This window comes from Pituophis catenifer, unplaced genomic scaffold, assembly GCF_029215685.1.
Source record: "Pituophis catenifer annectens isolate HBS135680 unplaced genomic scaffold, rPitCat1.0.hap2 SCAF_3, whole genome shotgun sequence".
NCBI classification, from domain to species: Eukaryota; Metazoa; Chordata; class Lepidosauria; order Squamata; family Colubridae; genus Pituophis; species Pituophis catenifer.
The window spans coordinates 128,701,995-128,717,602 of NW_027256883.1; the positions used below are offsets into that span (position 1 = coordinate 128,701,995).

Consider the following 15,608-nt stretch of genomic DNA (forward strand, 5'->3'; position numbering starts at 1 on the left):
CATAGTTGTGAAAAAGTTATAGATATATTTTCAGAGCACTTACCTACATATGTGCTTCAGATTTCTGTAACAGTATTTTTCTCAGTGGTTGAGCACTGTATTTAAAAAGAACTACTGGATCCTATTCCATTTAACCTGCAATCAAATTATTCTTGCAATCATAATTTACTTTTTTCTCATTCAGACTTCCCTGACTTGATGTCTTTCAGATTACAATGCCTAACTAGTTGGTTAGGAAGGAAGGGACTTCTTTACCAGAACATCTGGAAGCGATCAGTTTGGGAAATGCAGCTTAACTACTATTTATTCTCATTTGAATCTTGGCTTGTTGATCTAAAAACCAATATTAAGGTAGTTGGGATAAACCCTACAATCCAACACTTTCAAAGTAATGTTTGCCTGTAACAAATGAAATTGTTAGGGTAGGTCCATGCATGTCATGCAAATATACCATGATTAATACTGAGCTGTCCTTTCAGTGCAGAAAGGAAATGAGTACTTCCATAGAATTCTTAAAAGTATCCTGTCAAAACTATAACAGAGCCCTGTTTGACATCAAAGGAAGGATAGCTCAATGTACAGTTTATACAAAATCCAGTTTATTAATACTTAAAGGTCAATGAAGCTATACTGTACAACCAAGTCAGAAACATTTTACATTTTTTTAAAAAAAAATTGCACTGAAAATAATGCTAAAAGGGCCAATAATCTTGTTTCTAAGCTCAATAATGCAATATTGATGGATTAACAGCCACAACAGTGGAGACACTGCTGCCATTTTATTTTCTTTTTTAAAAAATTTAATCTTTGGGTCTTCCCAGATATAAACAGGGCCTCTTCCATTGAACTCTGATGATTTTTGGAGGTTCATCCCTCACACATACACAGAGACACTCACTCATTGATTTCACCGTAAGTAGCACCTTCAGAAATTCTTTCTTTCACACAACTATTATAAGTACAGAAATCCACAATATCTTCCTTTGCAACTGATTGATCTTAAGTGGAAAAGACAGATGTATGTCCCAAGTAATTAATATGGGGAACTTCCCTTCAGGTTAGGATGAAGCATGAATTTCTCATAAAATTGAAGACAACCAGTTCAGATATAAAATAGCATCTATGCTTATTAGCATCTCTACATTTTATATTGACTCAAATTAAAATATACACATACATACACAAACAAACACAAAATAGCAATTAATGCTGTAATAAAATACATTCATTTAATACAAATAATACTTTCCATGGATGGACATGGATTTGCAGTCACTGGACACCATTTAAAATGAAAGGACACATAATGACTTTAAGTGTGGGCATTTGCTGAAGTTGCAGAATGGCCCAGTCTTATTTCTTTGTTCATTCTTAGAAGTCTTAATATTTGTGATTCATCTTTCAGCCTAAACTATATCTCAGAATTCAATACATAAAATGTTGCACATTGAGGTAATCCTCCCTTAATCATGTATATATTCATATGTCCAACTAAGTAGAAAAAAAATGTATGTTCACAGCTGACAACTAATAAAGTTGTTAACCAAATGTGTGGCAATATGAGAAAGAAATAGTCCATGCTAGGGATTAAAATAAAACTATCAAATTGTAGTGCCCTTACACAAAGGGTTCATCCATATTTATAATGCAGTGCATGTTTCTGGCTACATTTCAAAAAAGGTGTAACACAACTGGAAAAATTGTAGGAGAGGGCAACAAAAGAGACTGACTTTCAATATCTTCCTTAGAAGATGATTATGAGAAATGAACAGCAATATCACTTAGATTTATATGCCACTTCATAGTGCTTTACAGCACTCTCTAAGCAGTTTACAATGTCAGCATATTGCACCCAACATTCTGGGTCCTCATTTCACTGACCTCAGAAGGATGAAAGACTGAGTCTTGACTTGAGCCAGTCAGGATCAAACTCCTGGCAGTGGGCAGAGTTAACCTGCAATACTACGTTCTAACCACTTCACCACCACAAATGAACAATTTACATAGCAAAAGAAAATAGGAAATTTCGTATGCTGTGTAGAAAGAAAACAGGGAAAATGTGTATCCTTCTCAAAAACGTTGGGATTCAGAAAAATCATCCTAAGAAGTTGATTGGAAGGAGAAGAAAAACAAAAGAAAGTATTTTGTCACACAGCACATAATTAACCTCGTAGAATTCATTATAAGCCAGGGCAATGGCCATTAACTCAAGTAGTTTTTTAAAAGGAATGAATAAATTCATGGAGAATCAGTCTATCAAGAGCTATTAATTTTGAAGAGCTATAGGTTAGAACAGCCTTTCTCCAAATATTAGTTGCAGACCAACAAGTAGTAGAAGGGTATGGCTCCATCTCCTGCTTGCAAGCACCCCAGGTTCAGTTGTTTGATCAATGGGGGGGCAGGAGAAGGAATAAGGAAAAATATGTATTCTACACTAAGATATGGGAGGTCATACAACAAAGTTGCCTGGAAGGAAATTAAGGCCTCCAGCAGGGCCGTTCTTAAAATTCTTATGATTACCACGAGCAGAAATGGGACATGGCTGATGGTTAAAACTGTGTATATAAAGCTGCTGTTAAAGTTATTAAAATGCAAGTCGTTACTGAAAGCAGCATATTTATCAGCTTTTTTTTAAAGGTTCAAATGACACATCTATTAAGTTCAAACAGCCCCAGTCTAATTCACACGTGTCACAGTCTCACTAATTCCTTGAGGATTCAACTACAACCAGGACTATGGGGGCTATGTTCCTCAGAGTAACCCACAGCAATCTCCAGCATCTAATTCCCATTGACTTTCCACTGATGATTAAGTGCCAAAGGGATACATGCACCTGAACAACTCTTGAGATAAAATCCCAGCCCGGTTCTCTTTCTATTACTCAGAATATACTAGCACATTTGCTTCCCTTGACAAGGGAGTTAATTGAAGAAGACTGTCAATCCAATACAGCAAGAACTTTGTTTCAGGGGTTCAGGAGTTTTACCTGGGGGGGGAGGGAAACAATTTGAAGATATTTCTCTCCTTCCCCACTCATACTCCCATTCAAAGGCACCGCTTATCCAATGTCCACTTTTCAGAGATGTATAGAGTTTGAATATTCCTAACAACCCTCAGTTGCCTCAGGGCAAACCAACATACAACATTCTCCCAGAGAGGAAATATTTTCAAAGGACACCATGTGTCTTATGCCAACAGCTGGACCCCAATCAGTACTCCATTTCCCCTTCAGACTAACTCGTTCTCACTCTCCTCCTTCCGTCTGGAGACAAGCAAGCAGAGCTATCCCCCACGTGTCAGCCTTCAAGGGGCTCAGGCCTCCATTTTGCCAAAGCTCCTAAGACGATGAGGTGACATTACCGGAGGACACAATCGTTTCTGGAGGATCCCCCTCATCTTTCTGAGGATGAGAGGAATTGTCAGATTTGCTTCGGCTGAATTCTATCCCTCCAATGATGGGTCTCTTGACTTTGGCCCCAGAGTCTGTGGTGGGACACGTACAGCACCGTACAATCTTGAAAAAGGCCCTCCTCATCTCCTTGTTGGTAAGCGTGTAGATGATCGGATTGGTGGCTGAATTCAGAACTGCTAGTACTAAGAAATATTCAGCTTTGAAGAGGATGGGACAAGCCTTGACTTTGCATCTCACGTCCAGCAACAGAAGAATGAACAAGGGAGTCCAGCAGACAATGAACACACTTAAAACAATAATCACCGTCTTCAGCAGAGCCAGTGACTTCTCTGAGCTCCGGGTTGCTTTGGCCACATTCTTCCGAAAAGTCAGCCTACGGCTCCTTGTCCTTACCAAGATGAAGATCTTACAGTAAAGGATCACAATGGCTAATAAGAGGCCAGTAAATATACTGGTGCAAAAAAGGATATAATGCTTATGATAAAGAGGCAACACGGTGGAGCAGTTCTCCAGGAAGCCAATGCAGTTCCACCCCATAATAGGAAGACCCCCTAATATCACAGAGATGACCCAACAGGCACTGATGAGCAGGAAGGAACGGAAACTATTGCTTCCATTATGGAGCTTCATCTTCAACATGGTAATATATCGCTCAATCGCAATAGCCAGCAGGCTGAAAACTGAAGCAGACAAAGCCACAAACATGCTTCCTTCTCTAAGAAACCACTGGGCAGGGGTGAGGGTGTAAGTCGTGGAGCCGGACAGAAGGATGTTAGCGATGTATGCCACTCCTGCCAGCAAATCTGAGAGTGCCAAGTTACCAATAAAGTAGTACATCGGCCTGTGGAATTTCTTGGTTTTCCAAATAGTCAGCAGAACAAAGATGTTCTCGAGGATGATGAAACAGCAGATAATGATGAAGACCACTGATGTTGCTTTAATCCCACTTTCGGCATTCTCATTGAGCTTCCCGGTGTAGTTGTAATGCCTGCTGATGATTTCGTAGTTGAGGTAGTCACTGACATCGCTCCGGACCTTCATGTGGGGGGCCCTGGCAGAGTCCATGGTTCCAGTCTGGACTGCAGGTTTCCGAGCAACTGATGAGACGTGGTGTAGAATGACAGTCACTTGCTGCTCCTCCTGCTGCGTCCAAGGTCTGCACTTCCTACAGCCAGTATCTCCTCAGAAACCAGGGTAATCTCAGAAACCAGGACCCTTAAAAATCAAGGGAGACAAAACAAAAGACTATTAGCTAAAGAGTGTTTGATCTAACCCAGCACAACTCAAAAGCCAACAAGCTGAAATCTCAACATCAACTCCTACAAGGGTGTTGCAGCCTTAAATTATGTAGAAGGAAAGACTATGAAGAAACAGTGGTTTGATTCAATTCTATGCACTGCCCATATTTGACTGGTTACACTAACTACACACAAGGCCTGCAAAAATAATAGCTTTTATCTATATGATCACCTAAGTTTACTACACTGGCTAAGAAAAACTGTTCTATCGTACAGCACGGGTTAAGTGTTAGAACGTACAAACCGTAGCAGTCACAGCCCAGACACTAGATACACTCACACATTAATGCTGGTAATCATGAGGATCCGATATCTATTTCTACTGTACACCACACATTGTTCTGATTTTTACAATGGTGACTAAATTATATCACAGCAGGTGGCAGCACCTAGCTATCCTTGGCTGATTTTGAGAAAGCAAAGCTAACTGGACCTGGATAATTATTAGATAGGATACCATCAGGAAACCCCTTGGAGCACAGACCTAACTGGGAAGTCAAAGAAAACAAACAATCCAAAACCACAAGTAGGAAACAGCAAACCGTTTCTCTACATCTGCCAAGCAAAGCATATGGATATGCCCCTGTAGTCATCAAATCTGAAATCATCTCAAAACAGGCATTCCCTTCTTAGCCAGATTAGGCAGTCTGCAACCAGAACAGCAATAATTTGTTTGTTTTTTTAAGTCACCCAAGACCATACCGATGAAATCTTTTTCGATGCCCACTGATCTCACTGAACAGAAAAACCCGAGTGGTGACCACAATTCAAACACATGAAATTAAATCCCAGTTTTGAAAGGCAGAGCTTGAAAACAATGAAAGGAAATAGGAATCACTCAGAATTTCTGAGGCAAGAAGTTCCCACCTAATTCCACGTCAACTTCAGTTTACAAGTCACAATGCAACTTATTCCTGTCTATGAATACACCAGGGAAACTAACCCCAACATCACTGTTTATAGCCAAGTAGGAAACCTTTCTCACTCTTGAAGTGCAATGCGCATCAATTTCAAGACTTTAGGTTACCTGTTCCTGATGGCAGCCTAAACAATTTTAATTCCTGAAACATCTTTCTTCAGGTGGCTGAAGTAATAGAAAGAAAATTGTTTTGGTTGGTTCCACTTAAACAAAAGAAGCAAGTTAAGCTTCAAAAAGACTCACTTTTGTAGGAGAGGCTTAGGAAAAGGTCATCTTTGAACAATGAACTAATTGTATCAGTTAAAAATAAAGATGACCATTAAATTGGAGGGACTGGTTTTTGCCCATTGCCCCATCACCAATTTCAGATCTCTGGAATATACTCAGCAAAAACCTAGAGGACAAAAAGTAAAGCACTTGAACTTTTATAATTGGGAGCAGAGAGAGAGAGAGAGAGAAAGGAAGGGAAAAAGGCTGATTTTGGGCTACAGCCGAGTATGTTTGGAAGCTCATTTTCAGCAGCTTAATTAGTTTGTGCATGGCATTACTAGATGAAAGAAAGTATATGGAAAAATATGAGTAAACATTCATGGTGTTTATACTAAGTATTTAAAATAGCATATCAGTCCAAAACAGAAAGCAAAGTTAAAACTTTCACTGGGTGCAGATATTTTAGGATAGAAGAGAATGAAAGTTACCACTTGTGTTCCATTCTCTCTGTTGGAAGATCTTACAGCTTATTCTTTCCTCACTATGAACCAGGATAAATTTTGGGGGGGCGGGATGGACTCTTCAAAGAAACACGCTGGACTTCCTGATAGATGATCAATTCACATATAAATCTTTGACTTTGAACACACACCATGCCAGTCTTTATGCCATATATACAGTAAATCATACCTAACTGCTTAAATAGCTGGGTTACCTAACACAAAAATGGAATGTATCATATTCTGTGTAAGGTAACCCAGCTATTCCACAGAACTTGAGAGACACATGCCATTTCTGTGTTTGGCAGGCCACAAACATTTCACCATTTAAATTTGTCCACTTTGTGTCCCCAGATGTAGAACATCTGTTCTGAATAGGGCTGCGAACCAGCCGCAGAATTTTCCTCTCTCCCCAGCCATTCCCTTCCCAACCTCCTCTCTAGGAAGCAAGAGAATGGGTACCCATATAAGCTCAGAAAACATTCAACAATTAGGCTAATAGGAAAAGGGGCAGATCAGAATCATGCCAACCCACCACTGTTTCTCCAAAGCAACAATCATTTTGTTAAACTATATGCTGATTTACTTTTTTAAGATATATTTTAAACACAACAGAGAAGGTCCTGTGTGGATGCGCACAAAGCACTTTGCTTTGAACTTCAGCTGGATGCAGACCTACCTCTCAGTGTCCCCCTTTAAACCTCTGCACAAGACTTGTGAGGGGAATTTAATTAACAACAGGCTGAAAGAACCTCTTAAGCATGATCAGGTCATCAAGCTGACTGAAACCCGACCTTCTGCAACCAGGTTTTGTGAAAACAGATTAGCCCTCCGGTGTAAAAACTGAAACTTTTGTGGTACTGAGGTTAATAGCAACAGCCAGAATGAAAGGGTGGGGGGAACCGACTTCCAGCCTAAACCTGGCAAAGCTGTAATCTCTAACCAAAAATTAAGTCCTGATCTTTGGATCCTCCAAAACAGCTGGGTTTTAAGTCATGTTCTTTCAACATCTCTTCCAAAAACTGTGCCTGTTTTCAGTTCCTCTGGAAGAAAAGGAAATCTGATGGCTGCTGCCTTCGGAGTTTGCCTCTTCTCCTCCATCCCCAGGTAGCATACAGCATGCAAATCGAGAGAGTTTTCTAATAACATCAAATATTCACCTGCAACTTTCACCAAAGGAAACATCTCTGCAAGGCACCTCTGGGGCCATTCATTCTGGTTGGAAGACTAGAACATGTCTATCCCACAGACTTTACCTAATGGCTGGTATTCTCTAGGCTGATAGTATCTGCATCACCATCAGACAAGAGGGGTAAATTGCTTGTTGGAGTTATTTTGTTCCCCCCTCCCCATACACACACACACCCCTTCCATTCCCGTTAGCTTCAACATTTTTTTTCACCTTTTGAGCTGTATTATTCCACCGCTACGCGCACGAATCCAGGCAGCAACATTCCCAGTAGATTCCACCAAATGAAACTTCCAGGACTGAATGTTTACTAAGCACGTTCATTCTCTGCTGCTTTCTGCCACAACCCTTAGATAAGAATCCGGGGCAAAAACTTTCACAAATCAGACGCCCCCCCCTAAAGTTAGCTGGTAGTTCAAGCGCAAGACTCCTCCGTTTCCCCGCGTTCAGTCAATGGCTAGCTAGGAGCAAAAACAACAACAAAAAGTTGAGAGGGAATTTCGCCCGGTTCGCAACGCGCGCGCGCAGACTCTTCCTGGGAAGTTTGCTGGGACAGGTTTAGTACAACGTAAACCTTTCCGCCGCTTCGCTCGGATTCCTGATAAAATATCCGGGGGAAGTTCCCAGGAAAAAAAGAGAGAGGGGGAAGAGGGAAATGGGCAAGTGTCAAGGTGGAGAGTGAAGGCTGCTCGCTCCCCTATGGAAGTCAATTCTAACCAAACAAAGCCGGACTTTTCAGCCCAAGGGACACGTACCGGGGTAACCACGACTTAAATCTCCACTTAAATTCCAGGGTTGATCCTGCGAAGCACTATTTTCCCAGGGATTCGGAGTTTTGCAGCGCAAGGAGGTGTTCAAATCAAAACCCTCGACGACCGACCCCCTTGTTGGGGGTGGGGTCGCCTTTCCCACTTGGCGTCTTTCAAAACGTCCCCGGAAGGCGGAACGCAACGAAGCGCTTCGCTCCCGCTTGCAAAATAAAATAAAATATAATAATAATCCTGTCCGGATTCCTGCAAAAAAAAAAAAAAAAAAAAGGGCGCGAGATCCCTCAGCTCAACTCTTACCTCGCTCGCCCGGGACGCCGCTCTCGTTGGAGGAGGCTGCATGGCTCACCCTTCACCTCGAGCCAGGCCCACCCGTCGCCCCCCTTGCCTAACAAAAGCTGGGCTGCCTCCCGAGCTCATTGGAAGCGTTTTTCCTTCCCAGCGTCGTCTGGGTCTCCCCCTTCTCCTCCTCCTCCTCTCCCTCCCTAAATTCCCATTTCTCTCGCGCGCGGCTGAGGCGACTTTCACTCGGGCTTAAGTTTTGTTCTCCTGCCCGGCCTGGAGACGAGGAGATTTGGCCGCTCCGATTTCACCAAGCAGCTCCTAAGCCGGGCGTAGCCGCGGAAGGGTTAACACCTGTTTCCTTTCGCCGCTGGTTGCGCCTTCAAAGTTTTGTCTGGGGTTTTTGTTTTTTTTTTTAAAAAAAAATGCGGGGTGGGTGCACGCGAGGGGAGAGAGTCTGGCAACCGCCATGGGGTGTGGGGAAGGGGATGCAGGAAAGCTGGCTTGCTGGACCCCGAGGCTTCCCTAGACTTTTTGTCCAAGTTTCCTGCCATCTCCTTCCCCGGCTCCCGGCTTTGCCCCCTCGTTTCCTTTTTTAATGCCGGTCTACAAAATAAGTGTAAACAAGTGGAAGAGAAGAGGTACTGAGAGCTAGTCTCTTGTTTAACTTATTTACCAACTTATTTATTTATTTTAACTTATTTAGCAACGTACCAACGTACCAGGCTCAAGGTTGACTCAGCCTTCCATCCTTTCTAAAGTAGGTGAAATGAGGACCCAGATTGTGGGGGCAATAAGCTGACTTTGTATAAATATACAAAAGGATGAAGGCTATTGCTTAGCGCATTGTAAGCCACCCTGAGTCTCCGGAGAAGGGCGGCATATAAATCAAATTTAAAAAAAAAAACAAAAAAAAAACCGTAGAAACGATGGAAACTAATCAAGGAGAGACACAACCTGGCACTAAAGAGAAACTTCCTAACAGTGAGGCCAATGAGCCAGTGGAATTTCTTGCCTCCAGAAGTTGTAGGTGCTTCATCACTGGAGGTTTTTAAGGAGAGACTGGACAGCCACTTGTCTGAAATGGTGTAGGGTCTGCTGCTTGAGCAGAGGGTTGGAGTAGAAGACCTCCAAGATCCCTTCCAGCTCTATTCTGATTGATTGGCCCCCTCAAAAGTTTGACTTTTCCATAAGTTGGGTCCTGGTTTTCTTGCTCCCCTCAGGAGGAAATCCAGAGAGCAGTATAATTTTTTTTTTCTCATTGGTTTCATTGGTTTTCCTTTATCTAGTTTTAGGTCTTATGTGGAGAATAGATTATGTCATATTTATACAGAAATAGTGAAAAATCCAGAGTTCATCCATTTTTAAGCACCACTGTATGTTAACAGGATTACAATTCTTCTTTCCAAATATCTGTGCATGATAAATCACTTTATCAAATGTTTGTTTGTATGCTCTTGCCACAATCTGAGGCACTTGAATGCATTACAGATAAAACAGTGACAATCAGCCACCTCATACCCTCCTTGTTTCTAAGACCCTGCAAAAGATCAATTATATTACAGATATTCCTCGCCTTACAACCTCAATTGAGCCCAACATTTTCGTTTGCTAAGCAAGACTTTTTCAAAGTGAATTTTGCCCCATTTTACCACCTTTTTTGCCACATTTGTTAAGTGAATCAGTGCAGTTGTTAAGTCAATCTGGCTTCCCCATTTACTTTGCCTGTCAGAAGGTCACAAGGTGATCACATAACTTGGGACACAGCAAAGGTCATAAATATGAATCAGTTGCCAAGCATCTGAATGTAGATACTTGCCCAGTTCCCATTCCCTCCCTCCCCTTTTTTTCCCCCTGGGAACTTCCCCCGGATATTTTCACATGACCATGGGGATGTTGCAATAGTGTGGAAAATGATCATGTCACTTTCAGTACCATTGAAACTTCCAATGGTCATTAAATGAACTTGTAAATGGAGGACTACCTGTATTTATTATATTTTTATCCCCATCTTTATTACAAGTAACTCCAGGCAGCAAACTTAAATAAGCTTTCCTTTTCCTATTTTTTTTCAACAGCAACCCTGTGAGATGAATTGGGCTGAGAGAAAGTGACTGCCCCAAAGTCACCCAGCCAGCTTTTGTGCCTAAGGCAGGACTAGAACTCCCTGTCTCCTGGTTTCTAAGCCAGCACCTTAGCCACTTCACCAAACTGACTTTGAAATAGAAAGCTTGCGCAGAATATTGTAGAAAACAAAACAATCCGTAAATGAAGGCATTTCATTTTAATGACTTACAACCCTGATTTGTGAGACAAATTGTTTAACATGAAAGTTGCAGGAAATGACTCTGTGTCTTCACAAGCCCTCCTTTCCCTCTGAAAGCAGGGAGAAGGCATTGTAGATGTTGCATCCTGGTGGGCACACACATGTACGTGATCAAAGATTCTTCATGTCAGAAGTTTACCCCAATTTGGTATGTGAAATTGTAAGTGGGAGGTTCCCAGTTTCCCCATGTTAAGCAACAAATGAAGACAACCTTGCTGTGAAAATTTGGCTTCTTTATATTTCCAAATTCAGTGATATGCTCTCAGGGTACCCAGTGGAGGGATGGAGGGGGCACATATGGCCCATGACCTGCTCATCCCTGTAGTTAGCCATAAAAATTGTTTACCAGCTGTAACGGTTGGATTTCTACCACACTCTAAGCTCAAACCAGATACATTTAGCATGATCCATGGGCTTCTTCCACAAACTCTAATTAAAACAAGTTATAGTGTGATGATTTGGGCTTAGCATAGCTTGACAGGATAGCAACTCAATGAATGAGCCATACTCTGAACTACAAGATGGAAACTTATCAGGACAACAGGCAGTGGCATTCTCCCCTTCCCCAAGCCAAACTATTGTTTATGGTTTGAAGCCCAGGAAGATGGCTGTTGCATGGCTTCCCTTTCGTCCTGTGAAAATATTCTGTTCTTTCCTGTTACGCAACCTCCTGAGAACAGAGAATCACCTCTAGCGTGTAAGGACACGCTAGAGTCCTTATTCAGGCTGTTCAAGATGTTTTATCCTGTTCCTCTCCATGCTCAACTAAGGCATGTGGGAACTACAAGCTGCCATCCTCTTATTGGTCTAAACTGGAGAAACCAACTTGTTTAGCAGTCAGGAAAGGATAACCTAGCCATATCTGTAGCACAAATGGCAACGATTGGATACAATCTGTCTTCTTCCTTTTCCCTCTTTCTCTTTTGTGGAAATGGATTCCCAGAAGACAGGCGCTGACAATGGCTACATCAGGTGCACAAGAGAGTTGTTACTTTCTCTATTCAGCAACTTTTTTTTAAAAAAAATTTGATTTATATGCCGCCCTTCTCCGGAGACTCAGGGCGGCTTACAGTGCGTTAAGCAATAGCCTTCATACTTTTGTATATTTATACAGTCAGCTTATTGCCCCCACAAACTGGGTCCTCATTTCACCTACCTTAGAAAGGATGGAAGGCTGAGTCAACCTTGAGCCTTGGAGAGATTCGAACCAGCAGTAAATTGCAGGCAGCTGTGTTAATAACAGGGTGCGTAGACCACTGTATCATCAACTTGGGTTCAAAGTATGAGATAAGAGCAGCAGATTGGCTTCTTGAAGACATTGTAGGAAAGGAACCATGCTAGTCTATAGTAGTAAACAATCAGGTTCTGGTGGTACCTTTTCTGATTAGCTTCTCATGTGAACTGTATCTCTATTGACTATGCATCTGATAAAGTGAGCTTTGCTTCACCAAACTTTTATGCTTCTTAATACAATTTGTTAGCCACAAAAGTTGCTACCACACTTTTCCCTTTTGAAGTAAAAGACATACAGTGTCCTTAAGGAAATCCTGTCTCCTTAATTCATAGTCAGGCTGTTCTTTCTTGTATACAACATTTACAAAAACTTCCTGGGAAAGGACTGAATGTTGTCAGTTAGAGAATACAAGTGTTGTTGGCAAGTTATTCTGAGCTCAGTCCTGAGCATCTCTCATTTCCAGGGTGGATACAAGAAATCTCTATTTTAGAATGTGGAACAACTGTTATCAGTCAGAGCAGACATTATTTTATTGTCATAATAATCTCTTCATAAGAAGGTGAAGTCACAGCTGTCAGTTCTTTAGTTTGTTTTGGCCTTCATATGCATCATTTCTTCCCAAGAACTTATGATGTAATGTATTAATGTAGTTTGTTTATTTATTTTATTTGTTTGTCAAACTTATACAAGATAACAAGTATAGGTATGAACATAAACATGAACAAAGGAAGTAAATACATATAAATGGGGACAGTAAAACAGGGATGGTAGGAACGTGGGTGCACTTATGCACGCCCCCTTTACGGCCCTCATAAGAATGGGGTGAGGTCTATGGTAGACAGTTTGAGATTGAAACTGTGAGGGTTTGAGGCTGGAATCAGGTAGAGCATTCCAGGCATTGACCACTCTGTTGCTGAAGTCATATTTTCTGCAATCGAGTTTGAAGCGGTTTACCTTGAGTTTGTATCAATTGTTTGCCCGTGTATTATTGTGGTTGAAGTTGAAGAAGTTGTTGACAGGCAAGATGTTGTAGCTACACAAGATTTTGTGTACTATGCTTAGATTGGACCACACTCGGCACAAAAGTTCCAAAAGTTCAAGCCTGGAGGCATAGGGAATTGTGTTGTGAGTAAGTGAGGATCCAAGTAGTGTGGCCTTTTGCAATTGAAGAGGTGGAGATTTTTTCAGCGCTCAGATTTTGTAAGTGCCATCCAAGGTTTTTGGTGTGCCACCCAGTGTGCCAATAATCACTGGGACCACCACAGCCAGTTTATGCCACGATCTTTCAATTTCAGTTTTCAGACTTTGATACTTTGTGATCTTTTCCAATTGTTTGTCTTCTACTATCTCCTGGTATTGCCACATCAATTATCTTTTCTTTTCAACCACATTTAAATCTGGTGTGTTGTGAGTCAAGACGTTATCAGTCTATCCAGAAACCCCACGATATTTTAACCTGCTTATTTTTGACTACCTTTTCAACTTTATGTCCCCACTAGTTTCTGATAATATTTACAATTGTTTCAGTGAATCATTTGGTGATTGTGTTATGTCATTGTTTATAATCAGTTTGTGTGATCTTCTTGCACAAGCTGAGTATATGATTTACTTTTTTTCCTGCTTCTTTGCATAACCTGCACTTTGAATCATTTGATTCAGTTCTGTCTTTGATTGCATTAGTTTGAATAGCTTGCTCTTGAGGTTTCTTTTTTTTAATATTCCAGTTGTAAGCTATTGTCAGATTTATTCACTTTCTCCTCAATCTTTTGTAAAGATTGACCATTTACCTTTTCTGTACCAGCAATATTGTTTGCATTACATTATTTCAATATTCGCTTTTTGTTACATTTCAATTTTTAACTTGGTCAATGCTTGTTCTTGGCTATCTTTTATATAATCAGCTAATGCACACTTATCACCTTTGATAGTTTGCTTGACATGAAATAAACCTCTGCCTCCATTTCTGTGGGGCAGATATAATCACTATAGGGATGTAATGCATAGTGAATTGTCATCAATTTTCTTGATTGTAGAACTTGTATCATTCAATTTCCCCAGCTATTGCTGTTATTTCTTGCTTTGTGATTTCCAAAGCTTCTTCAATTTTTTGGTGCTAAACCAATACATTTTTATTAGTTTATTTATTTGTTTGTGTAGATTCTTACATTCTTCAACTTTCATGATTTTTAAATTATTTGCACCTGATCTTGATTTTTCTTTTATCTTGGCCTCCAGTCTGATTTTCCATTTTGGGATTGAATATGATTATTATTAATTAACTTGTACGCTGTCCAATTCTGGAAGCCTCTCACAATCAATGAAACAAATTTCATAAAGTACGAGAGTTCCTTCCTTCTTTCCTTCTTTCCTATTTTTAATACATGCATTATAAAATCTGAAAGCAAAAGGATCATTTGTAAGCATAAGGCTGTTTTGTGTTTTGTTCAGTTATAATTTGTTCTAGAAAACTTTATCAAGAATAAGTTATTGGTGCTTTAAATAAATGGACAGGCTGGTTGATTCTGCTATAAATAACTTTATCTAGGTTATTAGATAGTAACATAAACTCACACACGCACATAATATATGTTACTATCTAATAACCTAGATAAAATAGTTATTTATAGCAGACTCAACCAGCCTGTTCATTTATTTAAAGCATCAATTGTACATATTATTACATACATACATACATACATACATATAAGATTGCTTAAAAGAAACTGTCATCTTTTTGTGTGGGGTAAGAACAAAACCCCTAACCACAGGACAGTAATATCATAAAACTGATTCAGACAGAAATTCCGGTTTTGTTAAATGGATCAGCCCATCTTGACAGTTAAAACTGATCTCAAAGCAAAACTTTTAGAGTTAAGTTTTTTTTTTGTGTGCTAACAGTTTCAATTGTTCCACGCCTCTTTTCGAATGACCACAATATACCCTCTTTTGAGATTAGTAGAAAATGAGACCCAGACAAGAGAACCGTTATTCTGCAACTGTCAAGAGAGAAGGGAAGAAAAATGAACCTGAAGACAGTCTTTGCAACCGCCACACAATCAGAAGCTGCACATGTTTTGCTACAGTGTAAACAGAAAGACAAGGAAGCAGGAGATATCCCTTTCTTTGGATCCCTGGACTCAACATACTGTATATGAAGGGATGAATATATCCAAGTAAGATATCCCATAACTGAGGGATATGGTGTCTCAAGAAAACTCATAATCAAATATAAAGGTTTCATTTATAGCAAATACTATAAACCTGTGAATAAAGACAAAAAACCCTGTCTTGTAGGAGTTAATGGGAAAAGAAAGTAGGCATACATTGCTTCTGTAAATGTTATTCACAAAGTTAAAATTCAAACTCCAAAAAGGGAAAAGTACAAGAAACAAAGCAAACTAAACACATTAAAAAAAATCATTTAAAAGCCACTCACATAGGTTGTCCAGATTGGTTAAAAACAGCTAAATA

The 15,608-nt window shown here is 40.3% G+C and overlaps 1 protein-coding gene across 3 annotated transcripts; it reads right to left on the minus strand.

Annotated features, from left to right (window-relative positions):
• Nucleotides 1-594: 594 nt before the first annotated feature.
• S1PR1 (sphingosine-1-phosphate receptor 1) lies at nt 595-8,744 on the minus strand. Of its 3 annotated transcripts, none has more exons than XM_070941152.1 (2): nt 8,596-8,744; nt 595-4,627 (listed from the first exon to the last, which is right to left on the minus strand). In XM_070941152.1, the coding sequence occupies exon 2, from the start codon at nt 4,475-4,477 to the stop codon at nt 3,338-3,340; it is 1,140 nt and encodes a 379-aa protein (XP_070797253.1). In that variant the 5' UTR covers nt 4,478-4,627; nt 8,596-8,744; the 3' UTR covers nt 595-3,337. The 3 variants fall into 3 exon arrangements, 2 of the variants coding, with proteins under 2 accessions (XP_070797253.1, XP_070797254.1); XM_070941153.1 differs by lacking the exon at nt 8,596-8,744 and adding an exon at nt 5,413-5,445; XR_011600243.1 differs by lacking the exon at nt 8,596-8,744 and adding an exon at nt 7,742-7,967 and having other exon boundaries at nt 4,591-4,627.
• Between the last annotated feature and the right edge of the window lie 6,864 nt (nt 8,745-15,608).

Bases quoted from the DNA above. Each gene is read 5' to 3' on its own strand.
- S1PR1 (XM_070941152.1), bottom strand. From the start codon at position 4,477: ATGGACTCTGCCAGGGCCCCCCACATGAAGGTCCGGAGCGATGTCAGT.